This window comes from Astatotilapia calliptera, chromosome 17, assembly GCF_964374335.1.
Source record: "Astatotilapia calliptera chromosome 17, fAstCal68.1, whole genome shotgun sequence".
NCBI lineage: Eukaryota > Metazoa > Chordata > Actinopteri > Cichliformes > Cichlidae > Astatotilapia > Astatotilapia calliptera.
Window position 1 is genome coordinate 34,082,044 of NC_137438.1, and position 16,392 is coordinate 34,098,435.

Sequence of the window (16,392 nt, forward strand, 5' to 3'; positions counted from 1 at the left end):
GCAACCAGAGTTGCCAGGAGGTCACTGACCTGTCTCTCGGCCAGAGAGAGCATGATTATTCGTGTGGGTGGGTGGGTGACTGAAGCCTTAAATGGAACTTCTGACTACATTTGCACATAGGGTAACTAACTGTGAATGCGACAGTATCCGTTAATACCTTGAATTAAGACATGACAAGTGTGTTTTAGTTTGTTTTAGTAAGATTATTTGTTGCCTGGTACGCAGCTTCATAATTCCTTGAGCTTGAAATGTTGCGCCAACAAGTGCATTTCAACAAAGTCACCTATGCTGTACAATGCAACACTATTTAAATTTGACAACCAAACCATCATTATAATCCTGTAAAACATATTATATCCACTATTAATATACTGTGTGTGTGTTGTTTTGTGGTGAAGCTTTACTACACTCAGTTCTTGCATTGTCTTTATCCGTTTCCCTTTCCTCTGTCCTGATCCCCATCTCTTGCTCCCTTCCTTCCGATTTTCTTATGTTTTACAACAGAAGTGGATGCGAGGCCAAATTTGGCAGTGGCTCTATTGGCCATCTGGTGCTTTGTGTATATTTGTGTGTATGTGTGTGTTGTGCGCGTGTGTATTTTTGGCTGTTGACAGCAGATTATGATGAACCTTTTATAAACAGAGCTCTAATGTGTGTACACACACCATACCATCCTGTATGAGGCCTTATTGATCTTTTTGGTACAGATTGATGTAATATGGCAAGTAATATCATCCACCACTAAAGCACTGAGCTCTGTAATTGTGCTGAACTATTTGACTTTTTTTTTTTTTAAACGTTTGTGTGAATCGCAATGTTTAAGATGTTGCTTTCTGCTTCTTTCTGTCAAAAAAACCCCGATTTGGCCTCCTTAAAGATAAAGTGTTGTGCGGATGTCTTGCCCATGTTGTTGCCATTTACTGAAACAGGCAGACATGCATAGAAAGTGTAAAGTGTGTAAAGTGTGCGTGTTAGTCCCCATAGGGAAATAGTTCCTCTGCATTTAACCCATTCACCCAGTGAAGCAGTGGGCAGCCACCAGTGCAGCGCCCGGGGAGCAGTGTGTAGGGACGGTACCTTGCTCAGGGGTACCTCAGGGTAGCCGTTCAGTGGAGTCGAACCCCCGACCTTCCGATCATGGGGCCACCACTCTACCTACTGAGCTATCCCTGCCCCACATACAACATATAAGGGAAAATCCAAATTTATAGACTTTAACAAGCTTGAAAGTCCGTATTTTGTATACACAGACTGAATTCTCAGTCTGCTTTTGTAATTAAAGTAGTCTTCAGGTATAGTTCTCAAGGTTTCTTACCTGGAGAGGACATTACAAAGTTCAAACGCCTTCCAGATGATACAGCATGGTGGAACTAAATCTGAGAGTACTTTTTTGCAATCATAATTCCATCAATTTTGACAAAAACCTAACAGCACTGGCTGAAAATCAGCCCCAAACCTTGACATAGCTTCTACCGTGTTTTACAGATGCCTGTAGAGGCTCCCTCCTGACCTTTTCCATACATATTGCCTTCTTTAAGAATGGCTTCTTGACAGCCAGCCTTCCACTGAGAAGCCAAGAGGTCATTCCTGATGAAGCTTCGGCGAACAGTAGATGAATCAACTAAAGTACCAGATACATCACAAGAAATGAACGTGGTTCTTTAAAAGAAAAATGTAACGTAATGAGGGGTGGCTCAAGAGTTTTGCACATCACTTTAAATGCTCGGCAAGGTGCTGAGTTGATGTATTGGCATAAAGGCAGCAACAAAGAAAGAGCCAGACAGTGCAGCTTCAACTCCCACATTTTAGCCTCTGAGCTGCCAGCCTGCAGTATTACATCCCATATTAGCCTGATGTATATCAACATCTATATCTTTCTGCTCTTCAAATATATGCAAATTCAAATCAGTCCTTCTGCCTACAGTGAGAAGCCTCAGGGGAATATTACCTGTTATTGAATTCATCACTAATACAGCAGCTTTGATTTGAGAGGTTATGAGTTTTTAACCTTCTTTGCATCCACCTCTATAACTCTGTATTTCAACTGCAGCTGTTCTTGTTTCAAGTTGTTTTCTTGTTTATTTGAATTTTTCCCAGTTTGCATAATTACAGCTAAAACGTAATATATAACGGTTTCCTTTATATAGAGAAATCTGCTTGTGCTGATTTTCTTCTCTCGCCTGCAGATGGAACACCGACATCGTAAGAAGGAGACATCCACCCCTGCTAGCACCCATCATCTGTTTGTCCACGTAAAGAGTCTAATGAGCGCTAATCTGGGGGAGGAGCTGGAAGTCTTCTTTCACATTTACGATGGACGGGAGAACCGGCCACTCAGGTAGAGACTTTACAGGCAATACGCCTTTATGATTCTAATTGGGCCTTTTCAAAAATCAAATATTTTTCCATCTAGCCTGTAGTGCTGTTTGTGTAGCTAGATTGTTTTTGTACAAGTTGCCCAGTTTTGGAAAAATGAAGTTTAGAGATGGTTGCATTATCTTTAATGGCTGAACTAAGTGTAAAGGGAAAAGTGTCATTCTTACCATGACGAGAGGCCCAGCATTACAGGATGTATGTCTTGCCATTAGCCAAACTGTTAGCTCATTAGCTAAATTTAGGTTGTTGCGTGCTTATGTTTGGTGAATATAGACCGTGTCATTTTTACCAGGTCGCCTAACCACAAGTCTACAAAGAGACATTATTTAATTTTTATTTAATTTATTTATTTAGCATTTTTTCTTCCTCTTTTTTGTTGTTTTAGCATGTTGAGAACTAGAATGCCAGTTTCATTTAACGCCATTGTATCGGTGGAAATTGGATACTTGTACATTTGAACTCAAACCAAAACTTTCTGAGTGATGTGATGAAGTGATGGTTTCCATCACTGTGACATGTTATGATTTTTTTTTTTTTTGGTCTTTACAGTGTGTTTTTAGACCAAGCAGCTTGATTTATCAGCTTGTATGTTGTTTTCTTGGATTGTAGGCCGCAGGAAAACAGTTCCTTGCTTGTTCTTAAGGTTGTATAGTTTATGGCATTAAATCCTGTGGGAGAGCGAAATGCAAATGAGCTGCTCTGTTGATTGTGAACGCCCTGTGCCAAATGGCTCCCCTTGGACTGCTCTTAATTATATTCATGAAGATTTATTAAATGAAGCAGGTTATTAAAGTGCACTTGAACACACAAAATTGGACAAGGCCATGTTATTTTATTTCTTTATTTATTTTTAGGAAAAAAATGTCCATGTGAAAGCTGGTCCTGGTGCCCTGGGAGGTTGCATGTGTTACTTGCATACATGCTTACACACCAGCAGATACCTCACTGTTCTCCTGACAGGAAGACTGTGTTGAAACTCCCTGGTTTCAAAGTTCAAAGTGAAGAAATTTTGTTTCATGTCACAAACGAGTGAATTTGTCAGGCAAAAGAAAAGCGAGTGGGTTGAAAAATGAGCACAGCAGCACCGAAACTTCTTTTGATAAGTCGTGCTTGTGTGAGAATACTCTCCGCCCCGCAGGGTCACATCAGAGGAATTAGAATGGTGTTGATGGGACTCTTTTTTTTTGTTTTTTTAAATTATTACTCTCTATTATTATCCAGTAGCCCTACTTCAGTTTCTATTGTAATCCAATTTATGATTCATCCATATTGCTGGCAAGTTTCTTTAAACTTTACATGAAAATAGCTGCGGTTTCCACCGTTCCTGAAGAATTATAGCACAAAAGAAGGAAGGCGCTATCTTTTCTTTTTTACAAGTTTGCCATTTTGTTTGGTTGCAATGATGTTATTAATCTGAGAGAAAAATAGGGCTATAACTGTCATAGAGTTACAGCGCGTGGTACACCCTGGACAGGTCATCAGTCTGTCACAGGCTGGGATGCTGAGTAAACCATTGAAATTTTGAACTGAAAGATGTTATTGTGTTTGTATAGAGAATACACATTTTCAACTAGTTTCTAAGTTGTGGACAGGAGCAACAAAACGACAAATTAAATTCTTAAAAAAAAAAATACTGGCTGAAACTTTGATTCATAATAACTGGGTAAGGGCAAACCAAGCTTGCATCAGTTCAGTATCCAGAGAGTATCCAGAGAAATCGGTGTGCAAGGGACAAGGCCAAAACCCAGTATCAGATCGGGAAGAGCCATTGGGGTGATCGTGGCTCAAGAGTTGGGCATTTGTCTTGGGCTGGTTCGAGCCCCGACTCCGACAGTCTTGGTCGTTGTGTCCTCGTGCAAGACACTTCACCCGTTGCCTCCTGGTGGTGGTCAGAGGTCCCGGTGGCGCCAGTGTCCGGCAGCCTCGCCTCTGTCAGTGCACCCCAGGGTGGCTGTGGCTACAATGTAGCTTGCCATCACCAGTGTGTGAATGGGTGGTTGATTGTGTATAGTGTAAAGCGCTTTGGGGTCCTTAGGACCAAGTAAAGCGCTATACAAATACAGACCATTGTCAGTGAACACAGTTTCTCACTGCATCCACAAAAGCGAGTCAAAATAAAAAAATAAATAAACAAGACCCATGAAACTGACCACCTTCTGTGGGCTTGTCTCAAAGGAAAAGTGAAAACCTGTGCTGTGGTCTGACCAGTGGGCTAAACAGCTGTAATATCATGTGGTTTGTTATCAGCACACACTTTTAAAGTCAACAACTTTAGCGAGATGAGGGGGGATTTAATAAAGTAACGCGTGCATCTGTGAAGGACACATTAATGCTGAAAAACACGTACATGTTTTGGAGCAGTGTATATGCTCCAGTTGGCATGTTTTTCACGGGTGAACCTTTGCTTATTTCAGTAAGATAATGCTAAGACACGTTCTGCACTTGTGTATTACAACAGGAGGTAAATGTCTATGTGTGCTAAAGTGGGCTGCCTGCAGTCCAGACATGTTACTCACTGAAAGCATAAGGACCATTACTACCAAGAAATGTTCCTCAAATGAATATAGAAGAACACATTCTTGTTCTCCTCTTTCCAGGTTGCTGGACATCAAAATTCACTATTGCAAAATATAAGCTTTGGTACTGGTTAACATGTTAAGCTTACATGTGAAAGATCCCTGGTTCGATTCCCCCTCAGGGTTTCACAAGGTAGCGTATTCCTAGTGCTGGTCCTGGGCCTGGATAAATGTGAGGGTTGGTTCAGGAAGGGTCCAGCTTAAAATCTGTATCTAAGTAAAATATAGCTTTAAATTAATTTTACTTTACTACCGCTTGTATTTCTTAAAATTGTAGTGTCCCTGTAAAATATATGGCTTAGTAATAATTAAGGGTTTTTTCAGAGTGAAAGTGGGTACTTTTTTGTCGTGAAGTGGGTAATTAGTCTTCAGCGCCATCGTATCATGTTCCACTTGAAGCCCTTTTGTTCTTTCTTTTAAACTGTCACTCTTTTTATGTCATCATTTTTTTCCTCTTTTCTTTCAATCTTCTTGCTTCTTTGAAAGATTGAGTGCCTTAGCTGAGCATGAGTAATTACACTCGCTAAGCTTAAATATATATTTGAAGTGGATTAAAAATCCATTTTCTGGAGTAGAGTAAAGTCCACTTCAGTAATGCTGAAATTATATACTTAACAGCAGCTTCGGAATTCATGATGCATCACAAATGAAATGTGAATTTATCCAAACTCAACCCAGTAAGAGAGGACACAGACAAAGCTATATTTTTCTCATAACCACTTATGTTGTTGCCTAAATCAACAATTTGGGTTTTCTTGCAATTTTGAGGGATAAAGGCAGTCAGAGGCTTCGACCACAGTGCCTTTATGCTTCTAATTTTCTACGTCTGCAAGTGCATTTGCTTGCATCAGTTGTCTTTTAGGAAAATCTCGCAGTGGCAGCTCGCCAACGTGTCTCTCACTGTCTGGTCACATGCATAAACAGAGACGCACTCATTTACACAATCTGGCTGGCAGAGAGCCATTTTGCTGCTTCCCTCTGTGCTGGTGGTTTGTGTGTGTGTGTGTGTGTGTGTGTGTGTGTGTGTGTGTGTGTGTGTGTGTGTGTGTGTGTGTGTGTGTGCGTGTGCGCACGCACACGAGACCAGATGGGGGGGTCTGACCCGTTGTCTCAATACCACGCCAACACCATCATCCCCTGTGCACCATGGCAGCTTCTTTGTGTTCAGTACAGACTCCTTGTCAGGCTTTCCAGAAGGACACACACGCACGCACACGCACACACTGCGTTGTACTGTACTGCGCTCACGGCCCATGCTGTGGGTTCTGATGCTGTTCGACACCAAGATCGCACATCACAAACTGTCTTATACGCTCATATTTCGCTCCTCAGAAGTTGAATTTTACTTATATAAATGGTAAATGACCTGTATTTATATAGTGCTTTTCTAGTCCCTAAGGACCCCAAAGCGCTTTACACATCCAGTCATCCACCCATTCACACACACATTCACACACTGGTGATGGCAAGCTACATTGTAGCCACAGCCACCCTGGGGCGCACTGACAGAGGCGAGGCTGCCGGACACTGGCGCCACCGGGCCCTCTGACCACCACCAGTAGGCAACGGGTGAAGTGTCTTGCCCAAGGACACAACGACCGAGACTGTCCAAATATATATATATATGGTTAATCCTTCAAGCTCGGGTCCTCTACCAGAGGCCTGGGAGCTTGAGGGTCCTGCGCAGTATCTTAGCTGTTCCTAGGACTGCGCTCTTCTGGACAGAGATCTCCGATGTTGTTCCCGGCCTGAGACAATGTTAGCAGAACTTTTATTAAATCAGCTCAGCTGAAAACATCCGACACTGGACATACTTAGCTTGACAAAGCTACCCCCTAATTCAGAGCAAGCTGGTGGCTCAGTCACAGTAAAAATAGGGCCAATTGTAACTTGTGGTGATTAAATGGTTGCCCAGAGCTTGAGGATGTTGCACACTTACAACCACTTTGATTACAAAGCAGTTGCAAAGGTCAGCTGATCGGAGGCAGCCTTTCTGTAAGCAGTCATCTGGACCTGGACTGATTGCAATCACTCTCAGAGAGATTCCTCTCTAATTTAGAAATGACAGATCGCCAACATGTTGCCATCAGTCTGAATGATTCTTTGTGGATGAGCATGAGGGGACTTGACTCAGCTGGCCGGTTGTACTCTGGTTATATTCCTATAGAACAGGATGTTGTTGAGTGCAAATGTAATGTAAAAGCAACAGATATGTGATTTTTAGATTTCTCACAGTTATTTGCTGCAACAATTAATTGCCTGAAACAGACTGCATGCAACTGCCAAGTTGACCTCATTTAATCGCAGACTGATATCAGACTGACTCTGTCTTATGGCAACATTTATGGCAGGTTTTAGGGACAGTGCTGGTATGATCAAGTGAGATAGGTTTATCCTTTTGGATAAAACCTATACTGACAAAGTATAATCCGCAATAAATCACAATTTATGTCATTCCGGCACGTCGCAAAATGCTAAAAATCGCAATAATATTATTTGCTCTTGAGTGTTTTCAATGTGCCCTTTCATGATTTCTCAGCGCCACTTGCTATTCAGTGTTTAGATTACTTAAGGTCTAAGCTTTCCTCTTCTCCTTTGTTGTCGGGCTTTTAAAACGTATATTTTGATGTATTTATTTATTTAGTACCAACTTACAAGGTGGTGACAGTTCATTTATTTAGCAGTTAACACCTCAGTTGGAACACCCCCCTCCCCTTCCAGCCGTCCGCTCATTGGAAGAGCGCACAGCTCCTAATGCCATCATCGATATTAGGAGGGGGAACAGCAAGAGCCCAGAAGGGAGGGAAATCGGCCATTTACGTTATGTTAATGTGAGTGGTGATAGAGGGAGATAAGGTCCCACTGGGGGATGTTGGTCCCCTTGGCTCGGGCGATCAACACGCTGCAGCTGCGAGGCTGTGAGCTGGTGGCGAGGGAAGGGTGTTGAAAAGAAGGGAGACCTTGTTTGAGTCTGTGTTTGCAGGAGTGGCTGTTAATTGGCATTTGGGGTTTCAACAATAGAGCACTAATTAGGAAAAGCGGGCGCAAAGTCTCATGTCTAATGCATAGGAATCTGTCTCCATATGGCCGGATAAATGGCCTGGAAAGTTACAGAGGGCAGCTAATGAGGAACAACTGCATTCAAATCAAATTGGTCCTCAACTGGTTCCTTCCAGTATGGCTGAGAAAAGGAAAACTTTACTGAAGGAATACATTTATAAAAAATCATAAGCATTTGTATAATTAATAATCAGAAGCCTAATTAACTCAAACAAGAGCACCCACTGCCCTACATATACAAAACACAGAATTACAGTAAGAGAAGCTGCCTCTTATTTACATCACTGCAGAGCCCAAACAATTTTGAGCTTGTAGCAGGAGCTTTTAATACCTCTGACAGTTACAAAACATCCCAATCGATCGTATTTGTATGCACTGCGGTCAAGCTATATGTGATCTTTTGTGGCGTGTTCTGCTCTCGTTTGAATGAGCCTACTGTAGCGTGCTCTGCTAGCCGTGCCAATGACTTGGCTCATTGTCAGGCGTGGGTGCATTACAAGGTTTTCTCTCTGCTTATCGGAGGACTGTGAAAGTCACCTAACTGGATTAGCCCTCAGCTCGCCTGCCAGGATGAGAGGGGCCCAGTAGGATGCCTCCGCTGCCTCTTTTACACAGTGTATACGAGATATAAAGGACAAAGTACAAAGAGAATGAAAAGGCGATCAGTGTCTGTCCTTTCTGTCTTTTTGCGTGACATTCACTTAATTTCCCGCCTGAACAGAAATGGGCGTGAGGGGCATTTGAGGCAAGACTCGGAGACGGTTCATTCCAGATTATGAGGCAATTTTTTGGTTATGCAGAGTTCGTGTTCCACTGTGAGAGATATCTCACGAATTCCTTGAGGGGATTTCTTCAGCTTTGGCCCAAGGGTTCGCTCTGATTAAAAGTTGAAATGATTAGATGTTGGGAAAGTTTGATTTAATCATCAATGGCGTATAAATGTCCATAGACAGACGTAAGGTCGCCAAGAAACATTTGACCGCGAAAAAGTTCGTTCTATGAGTTTGAGTTTGAGTTTGTGGCCAGATGTAACGGAATTCCCTGTGGGTGTTCCCAAGACTTGGCAGTGATGAGAATTCCGTGAAAGGTCGTAGTGACCTTCAAATTTCACTTTTTTTTTTTACCTCTTAGTTCTTGGCTATATGCCAGATTTTAACATCATCCATCTATCTATCAGGTTATGGGAGCAGACTAGCAGAGCTGCCCTCTCCCAAGCACACTTAGAGGTGTTGTCTCGCCAACATATCCTGGGCCATGACCTGGACTCCTCACCTATAAGGCACATAGGAGGCATTCTGCTCAGGCATCCCAACCACATCAACTGGCTCCTTTCAATAGGTCTCTACTCTGAGCCCTGTAAAAAAGACTGAGCTCCTCACCACAAATGCACATAAGAGATAAGGGCATTGCAGGAGCTTTATAACCTGAAATAGTATAAATTCTATATACAGTGTTTTTCACAAGTTTTCTTTTTCTCTCTTGGTCCTCAGCACAGCCCTGTGACAGCCAGAAGTTTTATGCCATCTAGTCTGGCAGTTATGATTGAGTTATGATTTTTTGATGAAAGCCTAGTAACTGTCTTTAAATGTGTCAGAGATAATCCATAATATGCAGCAAAGCACTTTCATTCAGCCACATGTGAATGTTCTTGTTAGATATTTTACAGGCATTCTGTTTTGGGGATTTTCTTCAGCATCTTTCTCCTAAACCTCTATCCCTCTGCCTCTGAACCCTTTCTGCCTGTTTTTCTTTTCCCTTTTCCCGCCTCATATTCTGTTTCACGCAGCTTCAGTGTGAAGTTTGAACTTTGAAGTGATTTCTCCAGTGCCCACTGTTCTGCACTTGACATTTTTTGACATAGTGTCTAATCTTTATTCTGTTTCTGTTAGCAAAAACTTGGATACTGTTGTTTACTGTGACACTCAGCCATCACTCCTGACCACATTTATCTCTGTGTGTGTTCCCTGTCTCTGTCTGTCCACTTACTTGTACAGTGAAAGGTTCTTTGTAAGGTTGAATAAGAGCGGGCTGCCCAAGTCACCAGAGAAGACAGAAAGACAATGCACGCTATTTGTGGTGAGTAGTTAACACAGAATTTTGTTAAAAAAGATTTACTGGGAGCAATTTAAGGCTATTTAAAGCTAACTTAACTCATGCACTGTTATGCTGAAAAATAAAAGCAGTGTCAGTGCTCTTCAGCTTGTTCACAGTAATTGGATCGGACGCTTAAATATGTTTTCCTGCATCGTTTGTCAGGATTTGGGAAGCAGTGATCTACGAAAAGATGTCTACATCGTTGTGCACATCATAAGAATAGGTAGGAGTAGTGATATTTCTTCTTTATTCTCCTGAGTACTACTCACGTTCTTAAAAATCTCTTTCATTTTCATACTGTTCTTACCGTGGATACCTTTGTGTGTCTGTGCAGGGAGGATGGGAGCAGGAGAGAAGAAGAACCAGTGCAACGTACAGTACAGGCGGCCGTTTGGCTGTGCTGTTGTCAGCATTGCCGATCTACTTACTGCTGACTCTAAGGATGACCACCTGCTAAAGGTTTATACGTAAGTGACTGTAAAGAACTATTATTTAGGAATTCTTCTTTCTTCTAAACACTGAACCAGTGCTAAAGTTTTGTTCAGCATGATGTGTCGTTTCCTTATTCATTTTCTTTCCAAAACTTTTTTGTTTTTGGAAAGCAGAAGTGATCACATATGCAGGTGAGGATGGAGTGCTAATTTCTCACTTACTGCTCACAAGACTGGTTAGCAAGCCACATGTATAGACTAAATGGATGCATTGCACAGACACCACCAAGTTTTTTTTGTATGTTAATCTACATAATACTTACCTGTGAATCATTCAGGCATAAAAAAACCCCCAAAACAAACAAACACTTGATTCAAGTGATGAATCAGTGTATTGTCCACGCATAGAAGACAAATTTAGCAAAGAACCAATTTTAAATTAGATTGTTATTCACTGTTACTTTAAAAAGTAAAAAAAGGAACACAAAATTCCTCCCATTTCTTTAATTAAATCAAAAAATTCTAAAGATGACACAATTTGAAAAGCATAAAAAGGTATTTTTGCTCCAAAAAGTTGATTACCTAAGAGCTATTAGTTGAAGGTTTTGCATGATATGCACAGTGTCCTCAAAAAATTTATGGAAACTGGACAAGTGCAGGACAAAATAAAGAGTGGCAGGGCTGAAAATCAATCTATAGCAGATGAACAACATGGAAGTCTCAAAGTTGCCATTCAGCCTTTTAAAAATCAGCAACACTGAAGCTCCAGCTGTGGTGTTTAAGGGTAATTTATTAAGCTAATGTAAGGCATTAAAAGCTTTACTGGGAAAAAGCGAGTGGGAGTCCTTTATCAAAGCACCTTATCAACAAGGCTGAAGCCCCCAGAAGTTGTATTAAAATATTCAGATGAACTGTTAACTTAGTTTGATAGCATGTTTACATGATAGGGGTTAATGAAGGCTGACGGCAGCTGACATTTTTTACATACAGGTGAACAAGGGTGAGACTAAAGGAGGGGCATGGGGCGTACTAGACCGGATTTATTTCAAGGTTCAACTTTCAGATTGAAAGTGCACACTTAAAACACGTGAGAACAAAAACCCATAAAGCCTTCCAAGAAGACAGAGTAAAGATTCATTTTTTATGTCTGAGTTTAGATTGCATATATGTCTTATTTTATTTAACTATGACTGTGCTTGAGAGTATTCATATAATTTTGGATTTAAGAAAATATATTTTTTAAAAATATTATGTAATATGGGACATAAATGCAAAAGGGAAACGTATTCAAGTAATCTTTTAGGTAAGTAGTAGTCTGAGTACACGAACATTAATCTGGACCAACAAAATTATGCACCTGTCCTTTTACACTTTAGATGACTGCAGTCAAGTCTATGTGATTCTCTCAGGGATGAAAAGGCATCTGTTGACATAGTAGTTTGACCTAAATTATAGCAGCATCAGAGTAACTGGCCAAATGTACTTTGCTCACAAGAACATGCAGCCACTTTCTTCACACCTGAGGCAACAACAGGTTTTAGTTGGACTAGCATGAAAGTTGTGACCCAATTGTTTTGTGAGTTGAGTCCAGAAAAGACGTCATTGAAAAGCTGATTTTTTTTTTCTGTCATGCCACCGTTAAGCGTTAAATACACTCAACAAAAAGCAGCTTTTGGTCACATGTCACATATACAGTGAATTTCAAGAAAGTGGTTGGTCAGCGTAACAGAAACTCTGCTGCTTTTCAAGGGTAAAAGCACTTGTTACTTCAAACATTGTGGCTTGGATGGGAAGAGCAGTGATGATGCTATCAATTTCCAACAGCAAGCTTTTTCTACAGAGTGGGTTCATGGAGTTTCAAAGAGAGGTGTGCCTTTTTCACAAATGAAGAATTAATGCAAAAAATGCTTCTTGTTATATGAAGTGTAGGATTCAGCAGTTTTGGTTTTGCTCGGCCTAAGCACCATCAATCCTGACTCACTTTCAAGGATATTTACCGGACTCTTTCTGGAGCATTTGTGCAAATCTGCAGTAATTTTCTTTTTGTGTGTGTCCCAGGTGTAACACTGAGAGCGAATGGTCCCAGATCCATGAGAACATCATCAAAAAGGCCAATTCTAGGTACAACTTGTCTGGATCCAACACTGGTGAGAACCCCATTTGCTTAACTCATTGCTTTTAATTTCTCACACCTACACAATCATGTAGGTGGTTTAAGCCATCAGACAACAGGGGTGGGAGGGGTTCAGCACTGCATGTGAAGTTCATCATGTTCCGATGACAAAATGAGCAGCGCAGTTGCACATCTTGCCATGTATTACTCAGTTTCCGGTCATTCTCAGTAGCTATCATGTGGGAGTTAAGTTCTTTTCTGTGGGAGTGGATTAGTCCTTACATTTCTGTGTCTGCAGGGAATCTATGTATTCAGCTAGTTTGTATTAATAGCTCAAATTTCATCATGCTGATCAGCAGAATCAGTGGTCTCCCATAGCAACAAGTTGGTGGAAAATGAGAATGTTGAGTCTTTCAAAAACATGATCGCTCTGCAATGCGATCAATACTTTGGTGGACTCTAGATTAATACTGATGCAGTCATTAAGGTGCTAGTTACATTTTGCTTGAAGAAGAAACTTGTTGATTGATTACAGTGAGGGGAGCGTGAAAAGGGGTGCAAACTGTGAAGCAAGAGGGCATAAGCACAAATTAAACAGAGCTGGCTAATTTGCAGCTGCTTGCATCAGTGTGTACAAACAGCTCTTGGCAGTCACGGACTGCTCATCAGAAGTTTCCGTTATGTAGCCGAGAAGCTCCAGGAGGCTGCTACTTTCTCAGTGAAAATAAACACTATGCGTGTTTCCATCTCCTAACGCCTGCTTATACGTTATATATGGAAATATGGAAACGAGATCCGATCTGCTGAGTCAGCACCCCATTCCACCTGCCCTCAGAGAACCAATAATTGCTCGAGGTGAGAATAATCCCGTACAGGCGAGAAGAGGATGCTGTGACACGAAATCACTTAACACCTTCTGCATGATCCGAGCCGTGTTTTTATTTAATTTTTTTTATTTTTTAACACCAACAACAAAAGTTGTCCCTCTAAAATGAGTACTGTTTAATTTCTCTTAGTACAAAAATATGAATATTGAGCAAGCATTTCATTCTTTTAGCTACTTACTTTGGTTTTCTAATCTCATATTGATCTCTATAACAGCTTTTATTTTCTACTCACTACTCCTGCTTCTCCTGACTGGTCATATTATCATAGATAACTCCCAGCCACGCACAGAGATCAGATTTAATAACAGATTATGCGCACTGATAATGTTCTGTATTGTTGCTGTTCAACTTCCACAACCTTTTGGTAGTTATCACTGCAGATGCGGCACAAGCTTCTTGATGCCTGCTGGATAAATGTGACATTTTCATCTTTACCTTTTGCTTTTTTCTGTAATCAGGGGCAATTATTCGCACTCATTGGTAAACACATTGTTACTGGCAGAAGACAGCGTGTTGCCTGACTTTGCAGGGTTCTCTCAAAACATATCCGTCATGTAAGTGTTTGCTCGAGGCTTTCTTTTGACAGCAATATGCAAAGCACACAGACGCACTCACACAAGCACGTGCAAGTGAATGATTTTAGAGTTCAGTCCCCTGTTTTGGCTGCAGTGCAAAGTTTATCACAAACGCTTGAGTATTAGCTGTTGAATTGCTGTCAGATGAAGACCCTGATGGAGCTGTGCGGCTGATTAGCCTCAGTGTTTTTTCTTTCAAAGGGTATTAGAGGAGGGCTGCAGGGTTTTTTCTTTTTTTTTTAATGCTGGCATGCATAATTAAAGTCTGTTTGTTCCAAAATTACATTTCTGCCACTTAACTCACTGTGACATTGATCTTATGAAACAGAAGAGGGGAAAAAACCCCTTTAATCACAACATAGAGGTAATAATTTAAGTATTAAAGATAATGAGCTCTGGATATTAAGTGTCATTTATTAATTTACTTTGCTTAGATGGTGCTCTTTTTAACTACTATCTCTGTAATTGCATGTCTTTCACTCACACACCTGCCTTTAAGACTAATGCTCTGGTGACAGGTTTTAACAGCAGTTAAAAAGATATACCTAATAAAGTAGCCAGCGAGTGTATACTTAGTATATTAATGTGTGGAGCAACAACTTTGAATGTAACACAACATATTCCAGGAAGCAGTCCAGTTGCAGTGATTTCTTTCTTTCTGGGCTCCTTCTACATTCAAAGAATTATACAGAGCATCACTCACAACAGATTTCACTGGGGCATATCCTCATCTAAAAAGTCAATTCCTCCCAGAAGGCAATTATTCTGCCGCGGAGCGACATTGCAGAATAGATAACAGAACAGAGTTGCGTGCCAGGCTGCGTCAACAAATGTGAAAACTGGAGGGAATGTTTCATCTTCTTAGTGTGTCCCTGTAAAAGCAACCATACACGAGCTATGGAATGTCACGCTGTATTTATCATGGACCCGTTGTTCTTTTCAATATTTTCTGTCAAATATATACTGCTACATTAATGAATGCCCATATCAAACATGCTTATTGTTTAAAGTAATAGTAATTAGAGGTGGGTTTTGATAATCGATTCATCGGTTAAAATCGATTCTGGCTTGGATAACGTGATATCGATTCATTAAAATCCTGAATTGATTTTTTTAATATAAATTTATTTTGCCCGAATCTCAGTTTCGACAACCACCAAACAGCTAAAACAGTAAATGAGAGCAGGTACACGGATTCTGCACAAAGACGTAAACACAAAGCGCGGACCCGCCGACTGATCAGAATCAGTGAGATGTGGCCTTTCTCACCCGACGGCACGGACACGGTCGGGGCTGAAAGCCGACAGCTCGCTGATTCTGATGTTTCGGTGGGTCCGCGCTTTGTGTTTACGTCTTTGTGCAGAATCCGTGTACCTGCTCTCATTCTAGAGCTGTTAGTTTGATCGCTCTCCAAACAATATTGACCGAAAAGAAAAAGCAAAAGAAAAAGAAGATCCAAACTAAGCTTCACATAAACATCGTCATGAATTCCCTCTTACTTTTGCTGTTTTGCTTCCACCATGATAAAATCACACTACATGCACAGCTCTCTCTCTCTCTCTCTGTATACTTCAAGAACAGTTTCCCGTCTAAAAATCTGTTTTCTTCATTATTCGCTTGCTTGTTACGCACAAGTCTACCGTTGTTTACAGCGCTGTTGGCCGCTGTTTTTTCCCCTTTTACTTACTTCCGAAAAGAAAACCTAATTTCTGCCGTTCAATAGGCTACTGAACAAATTTAAACTTTTTAAATTTATGCAAAACGCTTAGCTGTGTCTCTAATAAAATCCCAGGCCAGGAAAATCACCTTCATGTTTTTCTGTGTTTTATCTTCAGCTACTTTGACACAAAGGCATCTGCTGTGATGCTCACACCTTTGATAAAGTCTTGCGAGTGTCAGCTTCCTTTTTATAGATACAAAAATATGTTAATGTACTGATCTGAATTATAATATTTCTGACTGTCTGAGGCAAAATTTCACAGATTCAAATTGAATTGAATCGAATCGAATTGAATCGAATCGTGGATCGAATCGGGGCCTTGTGAATCGGAATCAAAGCGATTCTAGAAATCAGTGACGATACCCAGCCCTAATAGTAATACAATCTCATTATTACAAGTAGCATTTACAAGGTATCCCTTTAATACTGTAAAAATCATTTTGTTTATGTGGGGCAACCAATCAAAAGAAGGATTTATTAAAGGCAGAGGATGGAAAACAGCTTCTTTTCTGACAGTGGATGAACTGAGGATGAACCTTGTGTAAGTTAAGGTGTAAGGA

At 40.8% G+C, this 16,392-nt stretch overlaps 1 protein-coding gene across 4 annotated transcripts in view; it reads left to right on the plus strand.

The window, feature by feature from the left end:
- Positions 1-16,392, plus strand: part of dock4b (dedicator of cytokinesis 4b) — a 141,125-nt gene that overhangs the window by 52,575 nt on the left and 72,158 nt on the right. For all 4 annotated transcript variants that reach the window (XM_026147369.2, XM_026147372.2, XM_026147370.2 and 1 more), the window contains exons 8-12: positions 2,187-2,338; positions 10,007-10,088; positions 10,269-10,329; positions 10,441-10,573; positions 12,596-12,684. In XM_026147369.2, coding sequence (XP_026003154.2) covers positions 2,187-2,338; positions 10,007-10,088; positions 10,269-10,329; positions 10,441-10,573; positions 12,596-12,684 — 517 coding nt within the window. The remainder of the gene's footprint in view (positions 1-2,186; positions 2,339-10,006; positions 10,089-10,268; positions 10,330-10,440; positions 10,574-12,595; positions 12,685-16,392) is intronic.